The sequence below is a fragment of the Nelumbo nucifera genome, chromosome 7, assembly GCF_055504915.1.
Source record: "Nelumbo nucifera cultivar China Antique chromosome 7, China Antique-T2T, whole genome shotgun sequence".
Lineage (NCBI taxonomy): Eukaryota > Viridiplantae > Streptophyta > Magnoliopsida > Proteales > Nelumbonaceae > Nelumbo > Nelumbo nucifera.
In genome coordinates this window covers 12,422,224-12,443,276 of record NC_142655.1, presented here as the reverse complement: position 1 = coordinate 12,443,276, position 21,053 = coordinate 12,422,224, and the positions used below count along the sequence as shown (strand labels likewise).

The 21,053-nt window shown below is 39.1% G+C and overlaps 1 protein-coding gene across 2 annotated transcripts; it reads right to left on the bottom strand.

The window, feature by feature from the left end:
- Positions 1-10,453: 10,453 nt before the first annotated feature.
- LOC104608811 (E3 ubiquitin-protein ligase DIS1-like) lies at positions 10,454-16,480 on the bottom strand. 2 transcript variants are annotated; one of them, XM_010274891.3, is made up of 4 exons: positions 15,591-16,480; positions 13,382-13,620; positions 11,318-11,704; positions 10,454-11,012 (listed from the first exon to the last, which is right to left on the bottom strand). In XM_010274891.3, the coding sequence occupies exons 2-4, from the start codon at positions 13,589-13,591 to the stop codon at positions 10,692-10,694; spliced, it is 918 nt and encodes a 305-aa protein (XP_010273193.1). In that variant the 5' UTR covers positions 13,592-13,620; positions 15,591-16,480; the 3' UTR covers positions 10,454-10,691. The 2 variants fall into 2 exon arrangements, with proteins under 2 accessions (XP_010273193.1, XP_010273194.1); XM_010274892.3 differs by having other exon boundaries at positions 13,382-13,614; positions 15,591-15,858.
- Positions 16,481-21,053: the final 4,573 nt, after the last annotated feature.

Below are 21,053 nucleotides of genomic sequence, written 5' to 3'. Positions count from 1 at the left end.
CGTTTGTTGGAAGCAAGGATCATGCACCGTATCACAACCCTTTGGTGGGTAATCAAGGTCGGGTCGTTGTCTCTGGCAACATTATTGATCCGATCCTTCTTCCCCTTTTCTGAAGAAGAGTCCATCTGAATGGGCCCACCACTGGATGGACATTAACCATTCGATCCATAGATTATCTATTTTGGCCCATTTATTGCACTTTCAGTGAGCCAACGAGACAATACCGAACATGATTCAATGAAACTGGGATCTCATGTGACATGGACCCTGACGGCCACTGGATTGGAATAACTTAGTAAGTTTAGTGGGTCCCAGCCACCACTCACGTTTTTTATTTATTTATTTTTTCTTTTGAATATTGTATCTAAACTATTTAAAATCAGTCTGGTGGGGAATCTCAATTAAGGCAGATGGAAGGGAAGGTGGTGTAGAATTAGGTCGTGTGATGCAGCTTCTACAATCTACAGCAGAGCAAACTTGATTGAGATTGATTTATTATTCTTATAGAGAATGCTTAGCGGAGAAGTGAGTAGCATATTATGAGTTTATGATTATTATCAAACTACCTAAGACATTAAACATCTCATTTCGGTTTTTTATTTGGAAAACATGTCTCTATTCTATGTTAAAAGTTACCAAATCTCTCTCTCTTGATGAATCCGGATTTTTTCCTCTCCTCTTCACAGCATCGGTCTGTAAGGAGTCTGGATCTCCTGCCCGCAGCTTTCTACCCATGTCTCTGCCCATGTCATAAATTTTAGACATCATATGTGCGGAATTGCATGTAAAGTCAAAAGGATGCAATGGCCGTCAGAACTCAGAATTCACCCATTACCTCAATTAATTTTTAACCTAAAAATAATTACTTTTTCCTTCCCAAGAACCCTAATAGTGTTTCGTTCTCTCCATTCATTCTCTACTACGTACTGTTCCAAGAAATTTCACAAGCAACCGGCAACCAGCAACTGGCGACGTGTTCACCGGCAACTTATTCTCTCCGTACTTCATCAGTTAACCTTCTTCTTCTACTCTCCACAATGTCCTGTTCCAAGAGGTTCTACTGACATCCGGCAACCAACAATCGAGGATGTACTCATCGATACAGTGGTGGTTAAGTAACCTCAACCAAGGGAAGAGAGGATTTAATTAATTAGTTAATTAATACAATTGATGAGATAGAGAAGTCAATTTAACTGCAAGGAGCTGGCATCTAGGTTCCCCCAAAGTTTGGTTGAGGATTAGAACACAAGGCCAAGGGAGCCAAATCAATCGGGTTTGGTGCTATTGTATTTCAAATTGATGTCGAACAGTTGAACGTCCTCACAGGGCACCTGTTTGTTGCACGCGATATTGACTGCAACCTTTGATGCCGAGGTGCTTCTGATATTCTTGAAATGAACATCGTTGATCTTTACACGAGATGGCTGCCGGCCGGAAAATAAAATAGAATCAATTAGTGGTTCTGACTTTTGAGTGATGAGTATATATAAATATTTTCTGTATTGGTTGAGGTTACTTAACCACCGGTGTATCAGTGAGCATGTCCTCGATTGCCGGTTGTTGGATGTCGATGGAATCTCTTGGAATAGGATATTGTGGAGAGGAGAAGAAGAATGTTAACTGATGGAGCATGGAGAGAATAAGTTGCCGGTTGCCCGTGAAATTTTTTGGAACAGTATGCAGTAGAGAATGAATGGAAAGAACGAAACACTATTAGGGTTCTTGGGAAGGGGAAAGTAATTATTTTTAGGTTAAAAAATTAATTGGGATAATGGGTGAATTCCGAGTTCTGACGGGATGAACGTCCCATTACATCCTTTTGAGTTCACATGCAATTTTGCACATGTGAAGAATAAGCACATGTTAATGGACAAGTGTTCAAAATTTATGGCGTGGGAAGGAACGTGGGTAGGAAGCTGTGGGCAGGAGATCCAGACTTGTTTGTAAGTAGTATTATATGGAGAGGAAATCGAGACTCTTTGACACTAGGTCGGCTAGCCGAATTGTAAGAAAAGTACCCGATGTGATTTACTCAATCCACATCTATGCATTCTCTTATAGTGCGCCACAAGGTATTCGAGGTGCATCTGAGATGCTTCTGAGATGGAGTTTGATCTAGGCAAAAGCAAGTTATTGCCTACTTGACATCAAGGTGCTAAAAAATGATTCGACATGCCACATGGCATGATATTACTGGAGAGTCAAATTCGTCTTTATTGATATGATATTTTGTTTTTGTTTTAAAAAACAAAACCAAACATGTTGTTAAACACCCCCTATATTGAATTGGGATCTATTCTTCACACAGGGCACCTCACAATGACCTCATAGGTACATCCTGCCATGCATTGGGAACATCTCCTATAAATAGTAACATATAAGTATGGGAGATGCTCCCAATGCACAGTGGGATGTACCTGTGAGGCGCCATGGGTGAGGTGCAGATCCTATCTCCCCTATATTAATGAATTTAGCCAACAAAATTTTCTTTCAACACATTTCGACATGATTTGTGTGGAACTCAGATTCCTTCCTCACAAAATTGGTCCTCACACCAACCTCATAACATTTACAGCTGTGTATTGGGAACATCTTTCCATGAATTAAAACATATACAAGTATAGAGATGTTCCCACTACATTGCTACAAATGTTGTGAGGAGGAAATCCCAACTCACCTGTGTCCGGACATCACATGGATGGTGGGTCCTAATCTTGTAATGGATCCTACATATGATGTGTAGATACAAATCAAGTTGGAATGTGTTGGAAAGGATTTTTGTTGGCAGGAGGTCCTGACTCTGTATCAACAACTGACTTAACATCTCAATTATATTAGAACGTGCCAACTAGAAGTCTAGATTTGCTACCCACACATATTCACAAGACACTACAACTACACATCTAATATATATATATATATATATATATATATATATATATATATATATATATATATATATATATATAGCCCCCACCATTCAGACACATGGCATTCTCATTTTTTTGGAATTCTGGACACATGGCAGTTTTTGAGAAGTTGTTGTTAAAGTCTACAACCCACTACCACCATTCAGACAAGTGGCTTTCTCATTTTCTGAAAAACTAGACAAGTGGCAATTTCTGATAAATTCTTGCTAAAGCCCACAACCCCCCACCATTTAAACATGTGGCCTTCTCATTTTTCTAAAAAGCTAGACACATGGCATTTTTTGAGAAGTTGTTGTTAAAACCCACAACCCACTACCACCATTCAGACATGTGGCATCCTATTAATTCAAGAAATAGGATTTAAAAAATGGGTAGTTTCACTCCTAAACATTCTCAATAAACATTTTCAAAAACAGTTATTTGTTTTTAAATATTTTTTTTCTAAAAAGAAAATACTTTATTAATTACAAACTTGATTTAACTTTTAGGAAGTAACCTAATTTAACTTTTAAAAATAAATAACTCGAAATAGATTTATTAGATAAATAATAAATACCAAATAAAATAGGTTATTGTTTACAAATAAGATCTCATTTAATATTTTAAATCAAATTAAAAAAACATAAATTAATAATGGTTTTCAAATAAAATAAGTTAAAATAAATTATCAATTACAAAGATGCATGACCCTAGTTGGTTCATGAATCACAATTGAGATGTTTATGATGATATGCGACTACAGTGTCTTGTGGGTGGTGTAGATTTGAACTTGCCAACTGGTTCAATTAATAAGGTCTCTGGCTGTTTGTATCGGAGACTTGGAATGTAATCCCACATTAGGTTTGGGGGAATGGAACCAAAACAAGGAAAAAAAATCCCAACCATATTCAACCTGAAGAGGGTCCCTAACCCTAAGCATGAATGAGCTTCTGGTTAATCTCTTATTATATGGTTGATGGCTCTTCCATTTTTAATGTCTCTCTTTTCTTATGAAGCTTCTTGACACCACTCTATTTAGGGCCGATTGTCCTATCATATTTGACCTGAGTAGGGTCCCTAAGCATGAATAGGTGCTTTTCTTTTGGCCTCTCTCTCTGTGTTCGCATTTCTGTATAAAGCTTATTGAGACCACTCTATTTCTATCATGGACCGACTTTTAACAGTCCCACCATATTCACTAAAGAAGGGGCCCTAAACATGAATAGGTGCTTTTCTTCTGGTCAGGCTGAAAGCTACTTGACCATCATACATCCCCTTGTAATGAGATAAGTGGCCTCTGACATCGGTCCACTAGCTAAAAGCACTCATTCATGGTGAGGGGCCCATTGTTAAACCCTAACCCTTCTTTTTTCCTTTTATTTGTCTACTTTATGTACCTCAAATCATCAGAAAAGCCTTCCATCAATGGAAATGGATAAAGTCATCAGAAAGTCCTCCATTGGGGTTGAATTATCTTCCCTCAACTGTATTTTTTACACCAATGTTCATGCTTAGGATTTTTTTTGGTAGAAATGTTCATGCTTAGGATTAATCAATTAGCATTTAACACCATGAAGCTAGAAGGCAAACAAGTTAAAATCCCAAAATAGACTGAGAGAATGCATTGAAACATATAGAATCCTTTGATCAAATCCAACAAGAATCATTATAACCATTCCATTCAGAAAGAAAAGAATAGAATCTTAATAATAACTATGGAAAAAATACGGACAGGCCCAACGCAGATATTTGAATTCCATTGCAAACTTATAAACATTCAAAACGTTCAAAACCCCCATTTTATACACCAGTACCAACCCGTGCATTGACATTAATTCCAAGCTGGCACCTATTTACCCTAATTGTACTTTGGACTTAAAAATTCTGACCTTGGGCTAAACCGTAAATCTCCCTGACTTCTGAATGATCATAGAGAGAATCACGAGCTGAATGAATACTGACATAAAAGCTAAGCATATGTATGATTAAATACATAATGGGTTCCAGGAATAACATATAGACAAAACCATGGGCCATTGGGTAAAACAGATTTCAAAAACCAGTTTGTGGCCAAGCGTATAATTGCACTTGGCCAATGTATTCCTTAAGGTAATGTGGAATGGGTTAGGCCCCCATGGCCATTAATTTTCTGTCCCAAAGTGAAAAAAGAAAGGAAAAGAAGAAACATAGTGCAAGGTGCCAGCTGGCTAGTTGTAACAGAGACTTGAGATCGAATCCCGCCTGCACCAGCCTCAGGATTGTGGGGTTATGGATTGGGGGATGGACTACCCCTATTGTGTAGTCCCATGAAGCAAAAGAATAAGGAGAGAGAGAGAGAGAGAGAGAGAATTAGGTAACAGTCACTTAGTCCGACCAGCATCAACAAGTAAACACCATGGTTGAAGCTAGCTTCTTGCCAGCCATGCCCGAGTTTGGCTTGGATCAGTGCAACACCCATTCGAACAGCTTTTACAGCTTTGCATTGGGAATATCTCTGTACTTATGTGCTTTATTTCATGGGGAGATATTCCCAATACAAGGTTGCAAGCCGTTGTTTGAATAGTATGAGCACGGGCTTGCACTAACTGAAGCCGAGCTTGCCATGCCTACCCCTTCTTCCTTCTCCTTCAAAGAGGTATAGATGATGAGAGATTTTGAGTAAATTTACCGAAAAATGCTGAAAATATATATTTTCTCTCAGGAATCCATCTTACACTACGCATCTGGAATATTTTGTGTGGAACCCAGCTATGGATGGTGCATCTGTTAGGGGTACAAGGAAACAAGCTACTAACACAGTACCAGTAACACCCCAACCAGCCATTACAGCCATACGTCAGAAATATCTCCCATGAATGTTTGTAAACTGTTGGAACAGTGTTAGGAGCATTTTATTTATAGGACATCCCTAACCATCATAACCAAATACAATAATACATTCATCAATGTAAAATCACGTTGGCATTTTTGTAAATTGAATATGATGTAACCGTTTCTGGTCACGCACCAAATTTTTTTTTATGATGTACCAATTATTGGCTAAGTACTTCGTCATTTGACCTGCTTCCAAGTGGCCTGTGACTCAGAAGATGATGGAGCTCCCTGGTGGCGAATTGCTTGGTGGTGAGCTACTTGGTGGCGAACTCCCTGGTGGTGACCTACTTGGTGACGAGCTCCCTGGTGGTGAGCTACCTGGTGACGAGCTCCCTGGTGACGAGCTCCCTAGTGGTGAGCTACTTGGTGACGGCTCCCTAGTGGTGAGCTACTTGGAGACGAGCTCCCTGGTGGTGAGCTACTTGGTGTCGAGCTCCTTGGTAGTGTGCTACCTGGTGACGAGCTCCCTAGTGGTGATCTACTTGGTGACGAGCTCCCTAGTGGTGAGTTACTTGGAGACGAGCTCCCTGGTGGTGAGCTATTTGGTGACGAGCTCCTTAGTGGTGAGCTACTTTGATGAGTTGCTGGGTGCACTGCCATGGTGGCGAGCCTCCTAGTGTAGTGGAACCCGACTGCCCTCTGCATGAGATGATCTGCTCCTCTTTGCAGACGATGGGAGCTGAAGGTCCCATCCTCCCTATGAGAGATGATCTACTCATCTTTGTGGACGGCGGGAATTGAGGGACCTGCGAGAACTAAATCAGAGGACCCGAGGGTGTTTACCCGGCGGGGCCACTCCAATGGCTAAGTTAACACTTTGATAGTAGAGAGCTTGAAGATGATATTAGAGAAATGAGAGAGCTAGAGAGCAGGGGTTACCTCCATTTTTTATCATCTTCCCCCTCTGAGGGGTCGGAGCTCTTATATAGCGGTTTCCTGACAGATCTGGCGTAACCGCCTCTGATTCTTTGCCGCAGCCGTAACTTGCCAGGGCTGAGCTGGTGGGCGCAGGTAACTGTTGTAGGGTACGACCCTGTCAGACATGAGGCGTTGTCAGAGTTGGTAGGCACGACGTCGCCTAGCCAGAGACGTGGGTGCAGTCTCCAGATCTGGAAGGTACGGTTGTCAGGTAGGAAATCTTCCTGCGATACGCCGAGCTGCTCTGCAACGAGCTACCTTGCACCGAGCTACTTTTTACCGAGCTACTTTTCACCGAGCTGCCGGTAATGTGTCGAGGTGCTTCTACCCGAGGCAGGTCTTCATGGCCTACTAGGAGGCGAGCTCTTCGTAAGATCCGGGCTGCCTGTGGCGAACTGCCTGTAAGTGGCCAGCTACTTGTGGCGAGCTATGCCGAGCTGCCTGTAAGTGGCGAGCTATGCCGAGCTACCTATGGCAAGCTATGCCGAGTTGCCTGTGGCGAGCTATGCCGAGCTATGCTGAGTTGCCTGTAAGTGGCGAGCTGCCTGTAAGTGGTGAGCTGCCTGTGGCGAGCTATGCCGAGCTGTCTGTAAGTGGCAAGCTCTGTAGCTAGCTCGAGCTGTCCAGTTGTCAAGAGGCTGCACTTGGTTGGCATGAGGTGCCAGGTGTCACAATTTCACTGGAGGGCCAAATCCGCCATCATCAGAACATAATAAACATACTTATATTTGCGCTAATCGCAGCCAAAATTAGGACAAAAAATTCCAATCACATTGGGCTCGGGATCTTAGGACCGTAGGGTTTGGGACCATTGAAAATTTGGCATTCCCAACCCAACTCAACCCAACCCATGTTGAAGGTGCATACCAACAGATCCCAACGTGCATCCTGTATTCACATGGCAGTTGTATACAGGATCGAAGGTGCATTCCTATTCGATATCCCTGAATGGATCCCACTAAATAAACAACATAAGTTATGGGCTCAGATTTGGAAATCAAAATACCTCAAACATCAGAGTCATATACCTTATTCAATGGTTTCCTCATGTTATATCTACTGGAAAGCGATTTGCCCAAAGCTCATTAAACTGGCCTCAGAATGTGGTTATCTAATAAATGAAAATTCTTATTTCCTTGTGCATCAGGTTCCCTGGATCCAATCCAATAATGAATTCTTTTGGATTTCCTTTCCCTTAGCTCCAGAGTTGAGGAACATGAATATTTTACATCATTTTACCTTAGACGATTGGAATATCAACCTAATCTGTTCTCTATTCTCAACAAAGGAAGCTTTAAAGATTTTGAGAACACCTATCTTTCCTTCAAACAATGAAATTTCTTGGGTCTGGACAAGTCATAAATATGAAAAATACACAGTGAAAGAGGAATACAAGAAAAAACAATTGAATTTTCTTCCAAATATTTCCTCTGATCTCAAGTTCTACCTATCTAAAATTTGGAAACTTTCTATTCCTCCGCATTATCAATTATTTTTCTGGAGAGTGGTTAATGCTTTTCTTCCAGTAAAGGATCTACTCTTTGTGGAAATTTCAGACAAACCTTGCATTCTCTGCAATGATGATGTGGAATCTTCAACTCACCTCTTTATTAATTGTCAATTTTCTCAAGCTATTCTCTTTGGAAATCCTTGGAACTTATGCTTGCATAACATATTTCAAGGGTCCTGGATCTTGTGTATAAATAATTTATATAATCTAATTTCTGATAGGGTTCGACTATGATATGGAAAAGATATGATATCTGAAAAACAATTGACCAATAAATTGGAATCATAAACGAGGTAGCGAATAAGGTGTTATTTATCAAAAATTCATAGGTTGGGTTTTGATTGGTCAAAACTTTTTCCATACCATATATTTTCTGCATCATAGATTTTCCCTCTTTGGTAATCAACTCTTTCTAAGAATATTAGGGTGGATAGCTATTGCCTGCTATTATATTTGGTATGCTCAAAATGAGAAATGTTTTAGGAATAGACAATTTTTTTCACAAACAATCATCAATATTGTTAACCAAACAGTTCAACAAACCATGGATTTCTTGAATGAAACTACAGTATCTAATATTTTCTCCTAGAATCATAGAATGCAGTTCTTTATATCTAATGCTACTGATTTAATTATCTTTACTGATGCAGGAAAATTTCTGACTCCTTATTTAGTTTTGGTATTATTATCTTATCTACAAATTTATCCTACCTAAAGATTATTAGAGACCGAACTAACCAAGCTACCTCTATTGATCGAGATGAATTGTCTGCGGTTATGTAGGCTTTAATGGAGCTTCAAAATTGGAATCACGAAGAAAAATGTATATGTTCAGATGCTCAATAAATAGTGAAGGCGTTAAAGAAGAATGTTAGATTTTGTTATGTAAATAGAAGCTTTAACTATCCTACCCATAAGGTATCCTAGATGGCGAAAACTCACTCCCAATCGTTTTTTGTCTTAAATGATTATCCTATTAGGATCCCTAGGGTTGAAGAGTTTGTAAATATTCTTCCTTGCTAATATAGTTATTTTATCATTCAAAAAAATGCCCTCTTAGGTTGATTCCTATTTGACAGAAAATTCTCACGTGGGTAAAACAGACAAGCTCGGATCTGCTACTCACAAATTATTCCTACTTCCTATGACTTAGTCTAGAAGGAATACAAATGCAAATATGTAGAGTGCAAAACATTATATTTTGTATGTATTTATACTGTACATATTTGTATTTGTACTCTTTCCAAACTGAGACTACATTTGTACCCATGGTACATTATAGTTGCACATTAGGAATATCTCCCTTTTTGTTAAGGAGATGTTCCAACACACAGCCATGGTGTTTTGTTGGTAGAAATGTGGGAACATTTTGTGGGTAGCAGATCCAAGTAAAAACAGAGTTCGTATTCAATCCTCACAGAACATTCTCAGATTGTCCCCACATCCTTTTACATCCATGCATTGAGAACATCTCTATAGTTGTGTTTACTTTCATGGGGAGATATTCCCTATGCACAGTTGCAAAGGACTGTGTGAGAACAGTCTTATGAGGACCAAATCCGATATATCCTAACCAAGGTTCAAAATATCAATACATATCATATCAGGAGCTTCATGATATACCCCTACAGAGGGTGTATCAGGGTTTTGACCAGTTCAGGGGGCAAATGGACCAGACCTTAAACCGACCTCTCTGAACCAGATTAAAAAAAAAAAACATTAGGCCTGATACGCCTCTACTGGCATATCGGACATATCAATATTTTGAAGCTTGCTCCTAACCAACCCAGTTCTTTCAATAATTTATTATGAACTGCAGTGCAATGTGCAAACCCATATCAGATGACCACCGATCTGGGTAATCATGGCATGACCCTGACAAAGGGCACCTTCATCTCCGCCCCACAGCACATCCGGCGGTGTATTGTGAACATCTCCCGATGATAGTATTAATTCCGATGATGTCATCACCGGGAGATGTTCACAATACACCGCGGGATGTGCTTTGGGGGCATTTGTTGGGTGGAAATGTGAACTCCACCTTGATACCTGAAAGCAGAGTCTGGATCTCCTACCCACGTCAAACTCTGTCCACATCTACCCACATGAGACCGCAACCATACATGGAGAACATTTCACGCCCTTAGATGGTGTTATGCATGGGAGATGTTCTCAATGCACGGGGTAGTTAGGACTAGGCTTAGCTGACGCATATTCTTCAAAAACCAAAAAAAAGATGATGTAGAGAAATGACATGCATATATGCAGGGTGCACATAATACCTCTGAAATAAATTTATACATGATTTCCAATACATAGATGATGGTCTTTCCTCTCATGTATTTGATGCAAGGTGAAGCAAAGAGAGCTTGCCTTCTACTATCCAAGAAATACATGAACAGAAGACACAGAACTATCAAAGGACTACTTGGAAGACAAAATCGAGATTGGAAAGGGAAAAAGAGTTAAAAGAGAGATCCTCACTGTTCCTTCCAGATCCTCCCAGTTACCCTTAGTTTCAATTCTTTCCTGTCTCCACCTGAGAAGAAAAGAGCCATATTACGTTGGATGATGAGACCATCAAAACTGTCACGCACCTTCCTATGACTGTCCCTTACACTTCTGGGGACTCCTTGCCAAATCATTTTCCTACCATTTCCTCCCACCTCTAGACTGTAGTTGTAGTTTTTGGCTTCATTATCATCGCCCATAAACCGCAAAAATGCTATATACACAGGTGCCATCCCCAACTGGAAGGCCTCAAAATGCAGACAGAAGTACTGTCCAAAGCAACTGAAAACCTACACATACCAAAACATGCCTACAAACAGTCAATAACAATACTATCGATTTAACATGGCTCTAGGTCATTTACATGTAGAGCCAAATATCACCCCCTCCATGAGAAAGTTTTCTCAGTTCCAAAGCATATGAATGATTTTAACCCATATATGACTAGAAAATGGGCATTTTTCAACAAAATGCTGGATAACTACCCAGAACCAGAAGACCATTCTCCATTTAACAAAGTAAGAGTGCAAAACCATTTACTAAAAAAAAAAAGAAAAACTTAAATGATATGACTAACAACAACAGTAGGCATTACCGTTAACATCCATGTGGCATTCTCAACCTCATGTGGATTTGATTTAACATAGCGATGGTTGAAAGTACTTCCATTGTGCATGTCTACTTTGTGATCATCTTTCAGATGGGCCACCAGAGAAGGGATATCACCAATAACAGTGCACTCTGAACCAGCATAGGGACAGTTATAGGGTCGGAATGCACACTGAGATTCGTGTTTTAGCTTGCTGTAATATGGGTATATGCCCACACACCCAAAATCATGATATTTGCATGGAAGTTCAAGTGAAGCTGCCACCTTCTCCAATGCAAGACATCTTATGTTGCCAAGTTCATGCCTGCAAGTGGGGCACCGGTTGTGCACCCTAGGCTTGCAACCAGAACATAATGTGTGGCCATTTGAACACTGCAAATAACAAGATCAAATGATGAATAAAGGATACATCAAATAGGTTTAATCTAAATTCTAAGCTAAAGGATGTTTTAAGTGAAGCCTAAACCGCCAAATGCAATATATCACTTTTGTTTATGAATATTATCAATAATGAATGATTGGACTAAAAGGCTTCATGCATTTTTAACAGTCAAGACAAACTTAATGATGAAAAAGAAATGATACACAAGAAAGACTATAATAAGCATCACAATAGCCTCTAATAATTACTAAGAACCAACCGAAAGCCATCTGGTAATGATACTAGACACAAGTAGATTTTTTAGTAGAAAAACTTCTGTAAAGTGACCATGAATCCTTAACCATATGGTGGCTAGACAATGAAAGATGATACAGTGGGATTCAAAGCTCTTGAAGAGCCATTTCAGAACACAGGCAGGAATATGGCAAGAACAAAAACACCCAGAACTGAAGGCAATATTGAGGAAAAAGAATGAAATAAGTTGCCACAACAGCAAACCAAAACTTCATGAATGATTAGCCAAGTATTGTTTGAAAAAGACATGGTCAATAACCCTAGAAAATGTATTATAAGTATAAAGAGATTAGAAATATATGCACTACAAAACAACAAGAGAGAGATTTCTTTTTTAACAAAGACTAAGTTCAAGAATTCATAATCACAATTATCAGGATTTTTTGACTATCAGCAGTGTTGCTTTTAAAATGATGATGTAACCAATCCAGATAATCCACCTTATAGAGGATCCTCTGGATTGGTCATAACAATGCCATTATCTCCTCCCTCCCTCCCTCTCTCTAAATTGCCATTGATGTGAAAGGAAAATGGCAAGACATAAATTTTAGAGTAAACATTGTAAGAAATGGAAACTTATGATAAGTTCTATCTATCATCTAAAGTTCAGTCAGTCACACACTTCCAGAGAATATGAATGCAACCCAGGTTGGCCCGAGTTAGCAATTTACACTGCTTCAGGCTTGGGCTTTTGGGTCAGGCCCATTCAAAATTTGAGAAAAGCCCAACCCAAGCCCACCTAAGTTGAACCCCTACTAGGGAAGCCCCACAAATAATCGTGTACTAGTAGGCATTCCTGAAAACATTATTAGATGCACAAACGAACTAAATATGTCATAGAGAAATGCAACAAAAATGACCTAAAGTAACAAATAGAAGATACAGCATCATCAAATTCAACAAGGAACAAATGCAGGAATAAATTTTTGACAGGTTTATTTCTGAGGCTTTAGGGTTCTTGCAAGGTGGGAAGAGTTCAGGCTGGATAGGAGTCCTTTGAGTAGCTCAGTCCTGATGGTATTGGATCTTTATTCACCATTTGGGTACTTTATAGCACAGGGTACAATCATTTTACATTTGCTCCTAACCCATCCCCTCTTTCGTGTTCTTTCTTCTATCCTTTATGTATCTTCTCCCTTTTCCAACGGTTAACGAATCTCATTACCTATAAAATCTAAAAAAGCATAAAACCTTAGACAGGATTCAAACTGTTCAGGAAGCCATGCTAATTACAAATTTTAGGATTAGGCGTAGGAAAGCATGTACTAAATATGAAAACTCACATTGAAGTTCTTTTCTTATTTTCTAATTTTGGTGAGGTCACAACATTGCATAAAGTTCTATTAGCTATTAAGAACAAGATAAAACCACACCTGATGGATTGGAGGATACATAGCATTCAAGCATACTGGACACTCCAATAGTTCACGAATGCCGCTAGCAACTGTCCCATTAGGTTTTAGAGTATGTTGTGGAGCATCATTCACATGTTCACCGACATCCAGCATAGCTTCATTTTGGGGAAGATCAACAACCTCAGACTTGGTCCTCATATCATCAATAAAGGTATTCCCAGATGACATTGCCAAACAATAAGGCTAGCTGGCTACTCCTTAACAATATGAACAAACCAAGTCAGTTTATGTTCTTTTCTTCTATTGAATCATGACAAATGCAAACATAAACCTTTTGTAAGAATAATTATATGCATGGTAGAGATTAGAGAATGCATAGAGATGAGTGGGTAAAATTCCAATTAGAAACTAAAACAAAACAAGGGATTGCATAAAGCTAATCAGCTGAATTTGCTTTATATTATACTAGTATAGCTTTCTATTAGTGCTTAAAATCTCCCCATATCTGTTCAAGCATCTACCTTTCAATAATTATGCATGTATGTATGTATGCAAACATGTATCTATATATGTATATATGTATGTATGTGTGTGTGTATAATTGGATTGGGGTAAAGTCAGGCCAAGGCGCCAGGCTCAGGCTACCTAAGGACTAGGCCTGGGCCCAACCTGAAAAATAAAAAAGCCCAAAATTTTGGGTGGCCCGGGCCCAGCTTGAAGACCAAAAATCCAAGCCCTTCCAGGCTGCCAAAAGTAAAATTACGGACTGGATCAGGTCAGTCTAGGATCGGGCTGGGCTTGCCCAAGTTGCACCCCTACCTTCCAAGCTTCGACAATGATTATTTTAGATGCCTATGACCTCCTTGTATAATAAATAACTTAAATCTTCAATTAACTGACAATTGATTCCAGTCCATGTCTACTGGAACCCACATTAATTGCTAAAACTATCTGAAAAAGCCACAAACCAACAAATGGGGTGAAAAAGGAAATGAGAAAACAAGCAAGGAGCCCAGCATAAAAAAGGATCCAAGCCTGACATCCTTTTTTTCTATATACCCACCCTTACACATACACGGCAAACACATCATGCACTTCCCATAACAAAACGAAAAAAAAGACCTCACCTTAGTTCTGAGATATTTATACCCAGTTTTCAACAAGTGTTGTAAATCATCAAAGCTCCAATATCAATTGTCATAACGAGTAATGGGATGCCTTTTACATTGATTGTAAGCAACATGTATCATTGGTTACATCTTAACAGGAAGGCCGGTTTTTTTTTTCTTCACTAGGTGCAACTGAATCATGTGCTCACCTAAACAGTTTTCATGTGAAAAAGCATATTTGCTTTGAAGGTTATTCACACATTTTAGTAATATTCATTAAGCAATGCAAAGGTACTAGGATCTGGTATGGCAGGTGAAATATTGCTTATAAAGCAGTTGGCTTAAGAGACTATAGCCACAGTGCATTTCCTTTCAGAATTGCATTGACGCTTGTGACCAGTAAAACCCAAAGCCACAGCATTGACATTACAAGATCCTGTATAGAAATGAAAGCTAATTAGACAAATCATGGTTATCTCCCATCCATTGTTCCTCGTTACAGAACGCAACATCTATACCTCTTACTAGATCTTGATTCAGAGCATTAGTTGTCTTATTTTACATTTTACTTGGAAATGCCAGAGCTTGTTATTAACATCGATAGGAAAAGGTAACACAACATCTATTTTTCTTTGCTAGATCGCGATCCAGAGGTTTCCTTTCTTTCTTTCCTTTTCAGTTTTCTTTCTTCCCGGCAATGTCAGAGCATGATAAATATCCATGGAAATAGATACGAATCATCAAAACAATTCCTTGAGCACATCAAACCAAGTAGTCTAAAGAGGGTCCAAACCCCCTGTCTATTGGCAAAAGCCCTTGATGGCAAACATCAAAGCAACCCAATTATCAGCAAAATCATGAACAGAGCCATTCACATTTGATACGAACTCAGAGAATACAACATATCCACATATGCATTCAAACCAAGGAGAAAAAACCAACAGATCCCAAAAGGATCATTTGAAAAAACAATAAAAAAATTAGATCTTTAGCCCGAAAAAAAAAGTAGTTCAGAGAAACAAAACAACCGTCCAAAGAATCAAATCCCATCGACCGATCAAAAAAAGAATCAAACCCCAACAGAATAAGGGAAAAGATCAGATTCTTTTGCACATTACCTTGATGAACCGCCTTGATCAGAACTCAGAAGCCCATGAGCCAAGAACCACAATAGCCGTAAGAGGGAATTCGTCGGTAAACAATAGTTTAAATAGTCACTTCCCAAGCAAGGCTCCGATCAGGAGAGAAAATTCGAATTAAAGCCGGTGAGGGAGGTGAGAAAGGGAGCGTAAATGACAGCGACCTCTTGGGAATACCCAAAAGGGAGCCGTGGACGCGAGGTCTGATGTCTCTCTCCACCCCCCTCTCTCTCTCTTCTCGTCATTCTAAAAGAAAGAATCTGATAGATAATAAATAGGGTAAAATTGAACGCGTACGGAGATGGGTTGTTTGAATTTGGGAGAGAGAGAGAGATGTGAAGACGAAATCAAATGAAAGAAGCGCCAAAAGACAAGTTGGTGATCTGGAAGCAGTGCAGAGAGATGGGGTCAGGAACAGGGCCCGGAAAATACTGCCAAGTGTGAACTGTGAAAGCCATTAAATATTGTATTGGCCACGGTCTCAGCCTTTTCAGGGTCTCTGTTCTGAGTGCCTGGGTTGAAGTCCTCTCGTGTTTTGTTGATGTTGGGTTGGGCAACGTTTAGGAAAATGAGGGCGTTGTCCGATTTTGAATTTTAAATTGGGGAAGTCCGAAGTCCACGACAATGGCGATTTCATTTGCACCGGCAGGTCAACAGAAGTCTTCGGATGGTACAATTTCAAATCTGCAATTGCAAGTAGACAGAGTCACAGAGATAATTTGAAAAAAAAGGTTAAAATAGGTTTCAAAAGGATCAGTTTAAGAGTTTTTTGGTCTCGGGATGCTCAATTTCGAATCTGCAAGTGACTGGTTGGGAAATTAAGAGGTTTAAAATAATAGAAAGCTTTTCACTTCTCAACAACATTTCTCATTTGGGAGATGTTCGCCAATAACTTGTACTTAGGAATTTACTCCCCAAGAGGAGGTTTTTAATTAGTTCTGAGTTGAGATAATCAAATAAATATTAAACTTTTTAATTTTTATTTATACTAAAGGAATTTATCTTAAGGATTTAAAAAAATAGAGAATAGAAAAAAATAAAAAAATATATAATATGAAAGGGACTGTAGGAGTGTTCACGATTCCATCCATAACCAAACATTGGGCTCACATTTGAAACTGAACCGGTCCTTGATCTTTGAAAAATACCGAAAAATGCTTTGATTTTTCGGTTTTTAATATTTATAACATATAATTTTGTTAACTGTGACTTTTAATAGATTAACTGGATTTTTTGGGTTCAGATTATCAGTTTCGGTTCAGTTTTTTATTTTTCAATTTTTTATATATAAATATATATATATATATATATATATATTGTAAAATCTTTGACCAATCAACTGGAATATAAACGTGTAGAATTTTCCATATATATACTAGTCGGTATTGTGTGGTGCATGGGATTTTTTAACTAAATTGCAAATTAGAGTTAATGGGCTTTTAAAGAACCCATTATACCTATAAACACCTTACCACAAATTTTCATCACAAATATCCCTCATTTAACCCTTCATCAAACTAAGATTTCAATCTAGGCTATCTCATGGCCAAGATATCCATTTCTTGTATGCCCTTGATCATACCATTTATAGACCAATCAAACCCCACCAAATGATCCAAGAGACCAATATCTTTAGAAACCCTACTATCAACACCCGATTTTTGTTCGGTTTGTTGTCCAAACCCTTAATTTACCTCGAACACCCAATCAAACCATTCTAATCCCTTTGAAACGCCTAAAAACCCATGAACATCGCCCATTAGACCCGAGACCTCCTAAAATACCTAAACTTGAAATTTCAACCTAAGATTCCTTTGTTTACCCTTTCATCAAACCAAGATTCCCTTTCGAACCTTTTGTTGGAAGGGTTAGGATCCATCATATGGATGGCTGAACCATATTAGATGGTTGGGCGAAATTGCAAAAATTTCCTAATCCTTCTAGGAATTGAATTCCCTATGTTTTGAAAAACTGTATTTTTTCGGATTAGTCTTTGCACTAAACCAGACCAGATTTGAAACTAAACAGAGAAGGAGATGTATACCTGATACAGGTACCATAAACGCAGATCCCAAGGTGGAAGTTCACACCCAAATCAGTCCTAAAACCAGCTTCTACTAAAGATAGCGTAGTGTATAGGTGAAGCTGATTCAGCAACACAGTTTTTAACAAAACTACAACCAAACTGCTTGGATCAAATTAAGGAAGGTAAGCTTTAAATTCCTTTGATTTTTTTTTTGAAAAAATCAAAAGAAAACTAATCTATATCAGCCCTTGATAGCTGATGTCGAACTAGGAAAAAACTAGAAGACAAAAGGGTGTAGAGAGAATCGAAAACTATAAAAATATGAAGTTGTCTTGGACTAGTCCGCCCCCTCCTCTTTTATAATCTCTTATGGAGCTATCTCCTAATCTAATTAAGAGATAATCTAAGTCTAAATTAGATTCAAACTCTAATTAGAGATATACCTTATCTTCTTGTAAGATTAGGTGCTCCATACCCAGATTCGCCCCATGTCACATGACAACAACTTAATCATATTAATTATGAGCCTTAGGCTCATCAACTATAAGGCTTATGACCCAAGGGTATTGCATGACCAACTTAGGCCTGATTTATATGGCGTGAGACCCCACAATGATCTCACATAAGTCAACATGGGTTCAGTCCAACCTTTGTGAAAAGGCTTGGCCAAATTCACTAATAAACGCAGTAAACCCCTGAGCACATCACTATGGGTTCAATATGGGCCCAACATTTACACTTAAATGATCATTGAATTCAGCATCCTATGAAGACCCAAGGATAATGGACTTAAATAAGATAAAACCCATTAGGTAATTAACCATTAATGGTTTCTTACACTTAACCTCTCGACTCATAATGATCAAACACTGCCCGACAGGTAAGAACCTCTCCCCTAGCTGCAAAGTGCAATGTCACACTCTCTACTCAGATGGACCTATGGATTATTTTATCACTCACTAAAAGTGTGGTGATAGAAATAATTGGACTGACCACTTCAGTCGAGGTATGGAAAGCACCCTCTACAACTTATTCCACTATATCTAGGTTGAGAGTGCCACATCTAAAATGACAACTATAGAGCACCGAGAAGGGGTCTCAATCCATAACTGAATATGTCAAGAAAGCCAAGGTAATAATTGATGATTTGGCCACAATCTTTGAACCTGTAGGCAAGGATGATCTTATTCTTTATATTATTTCTGGATTGGGACCTGAGTATGAATCCATAGTTATTGTGATTACCAATAGGCTTGATTTTGATAGACTTACCATTAATGATGTAATGGGCTTGTTATTAAATCATTAAGCTTGGTTGGAACAGCACAACCAACGCATCTATAATAATTTTCCCCCTTCAGCAAATTTGACTACACAGGGGAAAAATAAGAATAATTGGAACTCCAAAAACACTGTGAACCATGGTGGCTACTCTTCTTACAATGGCAGGGGTCGTGGAGGTCGCAACCAAGGGGGATATCCAAATCAGTTCCCCGGTGGAAGAGGTAACAATGGTGGATGAGGTAGAAGAAAATTTTCACTAATCATATGTTAGGTCTGCAGCACTGACCTATCGAAGACTATATGATTTAGCATATCAAGGCGAACAACAGAGTCCATCAGGTCCAACAACATATCATACGAGTATGGGGTCTGAACTTGATCCCACATGGTACCTGGACTTAGGTGCCACATATCATCCTCACTCTAGATATAGAATATTTGCAGAATTGATCAAACTACACGGGACAAAATCAAGTTACTGTTGGTAATGGATTAGGTTTGAGGATTTTACATTTGGGGTCATCATCCTTGCAACTTAATCATCATACTTTTGCTTTACATAATATTTATCATGTGCCTCAAATCACAAAGAATTTGATTTCTCTGAGTAAATTCACTAAGGACAATGATATTTATTTTGAATTTCATCAGGACTTCTTTCTTGTGAAGGATTATACGGGGAGAATCCTACCCAAAGGAACCAATAGAGATGGCATTTACCAGTTTTCGGGAGATACTCAAGTCAACAATAAAGCGGCTTCCTTTGTTGGAAAGCACACAACTTTCTCATGATGGCATCAATGACTAGGTCATGTTGCATTCAATGTAGTGAGTCACGTTATTTCTAAGTTTGGTTTACCATGTGTGGGTCGTATTAGTAAGACTATATGTCAACCATGTCACAAGGATAAAAGTCATAGGCAACATCTTCCAGTTTCTTCATTTTGTTCAATGCAACCATTAGATCTTATTTATTCAGATGGTGGGAACCAACCCCACCTTTATCTAAAAAAGACTTTCGGTATTATGTCATTTTCATGGATGATTATTCCAAATTTACTTGGTTGTATCCTCTTGTTAAGAAATATGAAGTCATTAATGCTTTTTTGCATTTTAAACAATATGTGGAGCGATTGTTTGCTACTAAAATCAAAAGCTTTTAGTCTAGGGGGAGGAGTTTCACACTCTCTCTTGGTTCCTAGATTCTGAAGGTATTTCACATCGATTGGCATGCCCACACACTCATGAACAAAATGGGATAATTGAATGGAAACACATGCATATTATTGAATCTACGCTATCTCTACTGGCCTCGTCCTCTCTCCCATTTTCCTTACGGACTGATGCCGCATAAACTACCATATACTTGATCAACAGACTGCCCCCGTCTGTCCTCCAATGTCGATCTCCATATGAATTGTTATTCCACCGACCTCCAGGCTACAACTTTATCATGACTTTTGGGTGTGCATGTTATCCATTACTGCGGCCATACAATCATCATAAATTTGAATTTCGGTCTCAACAATGTATTTTTCTCGAATACAATGCTGCTCATTAAGGGTTACATGTGCTTTCATGTTGCTAGTGGCAAGGAGTAGTACACCAGCCGACATGTTTTTTCGATGAGACCTATTTTCCCGGTATCTCCCAATCCTCTATTTCTCGTGAGAATACTGATGGTGTCTCTTCTTCCACAGGTGGAGTAGCTGCTGGCCCATTTACAGGCTCCACATCGGTACTCTGTCCAATTCCATGATGAATGTTGCATCTCCTCCCTTTTCAATTACCTCTACAGTTGCCAAGGCAGATATGTCACCATCAGACTCTCCGATTCACCCACCTAATTCTGCTGCTACAAAATCCACTTCTAGTCCATCGTCCACTTCAGGCCCACCACAATGCACCAGACTAGTTCAAGAGTTACTTGACTCTACTCCAGTCGTTCCAGCTCTTGCTCCACAATGCACCCACACTATGGTCACAAGGTCAATGACTTCTGCAGCCTCCCTTGAAAAGATGACTTCTCGGTATTCGATTCCAACTGTTCTCCTTGCCAATGTCAATCGAGATCAATGTGAACCAACCACATACTCTATTGTAGCCAAGAATCCTCTATGGCAGCATGCTAT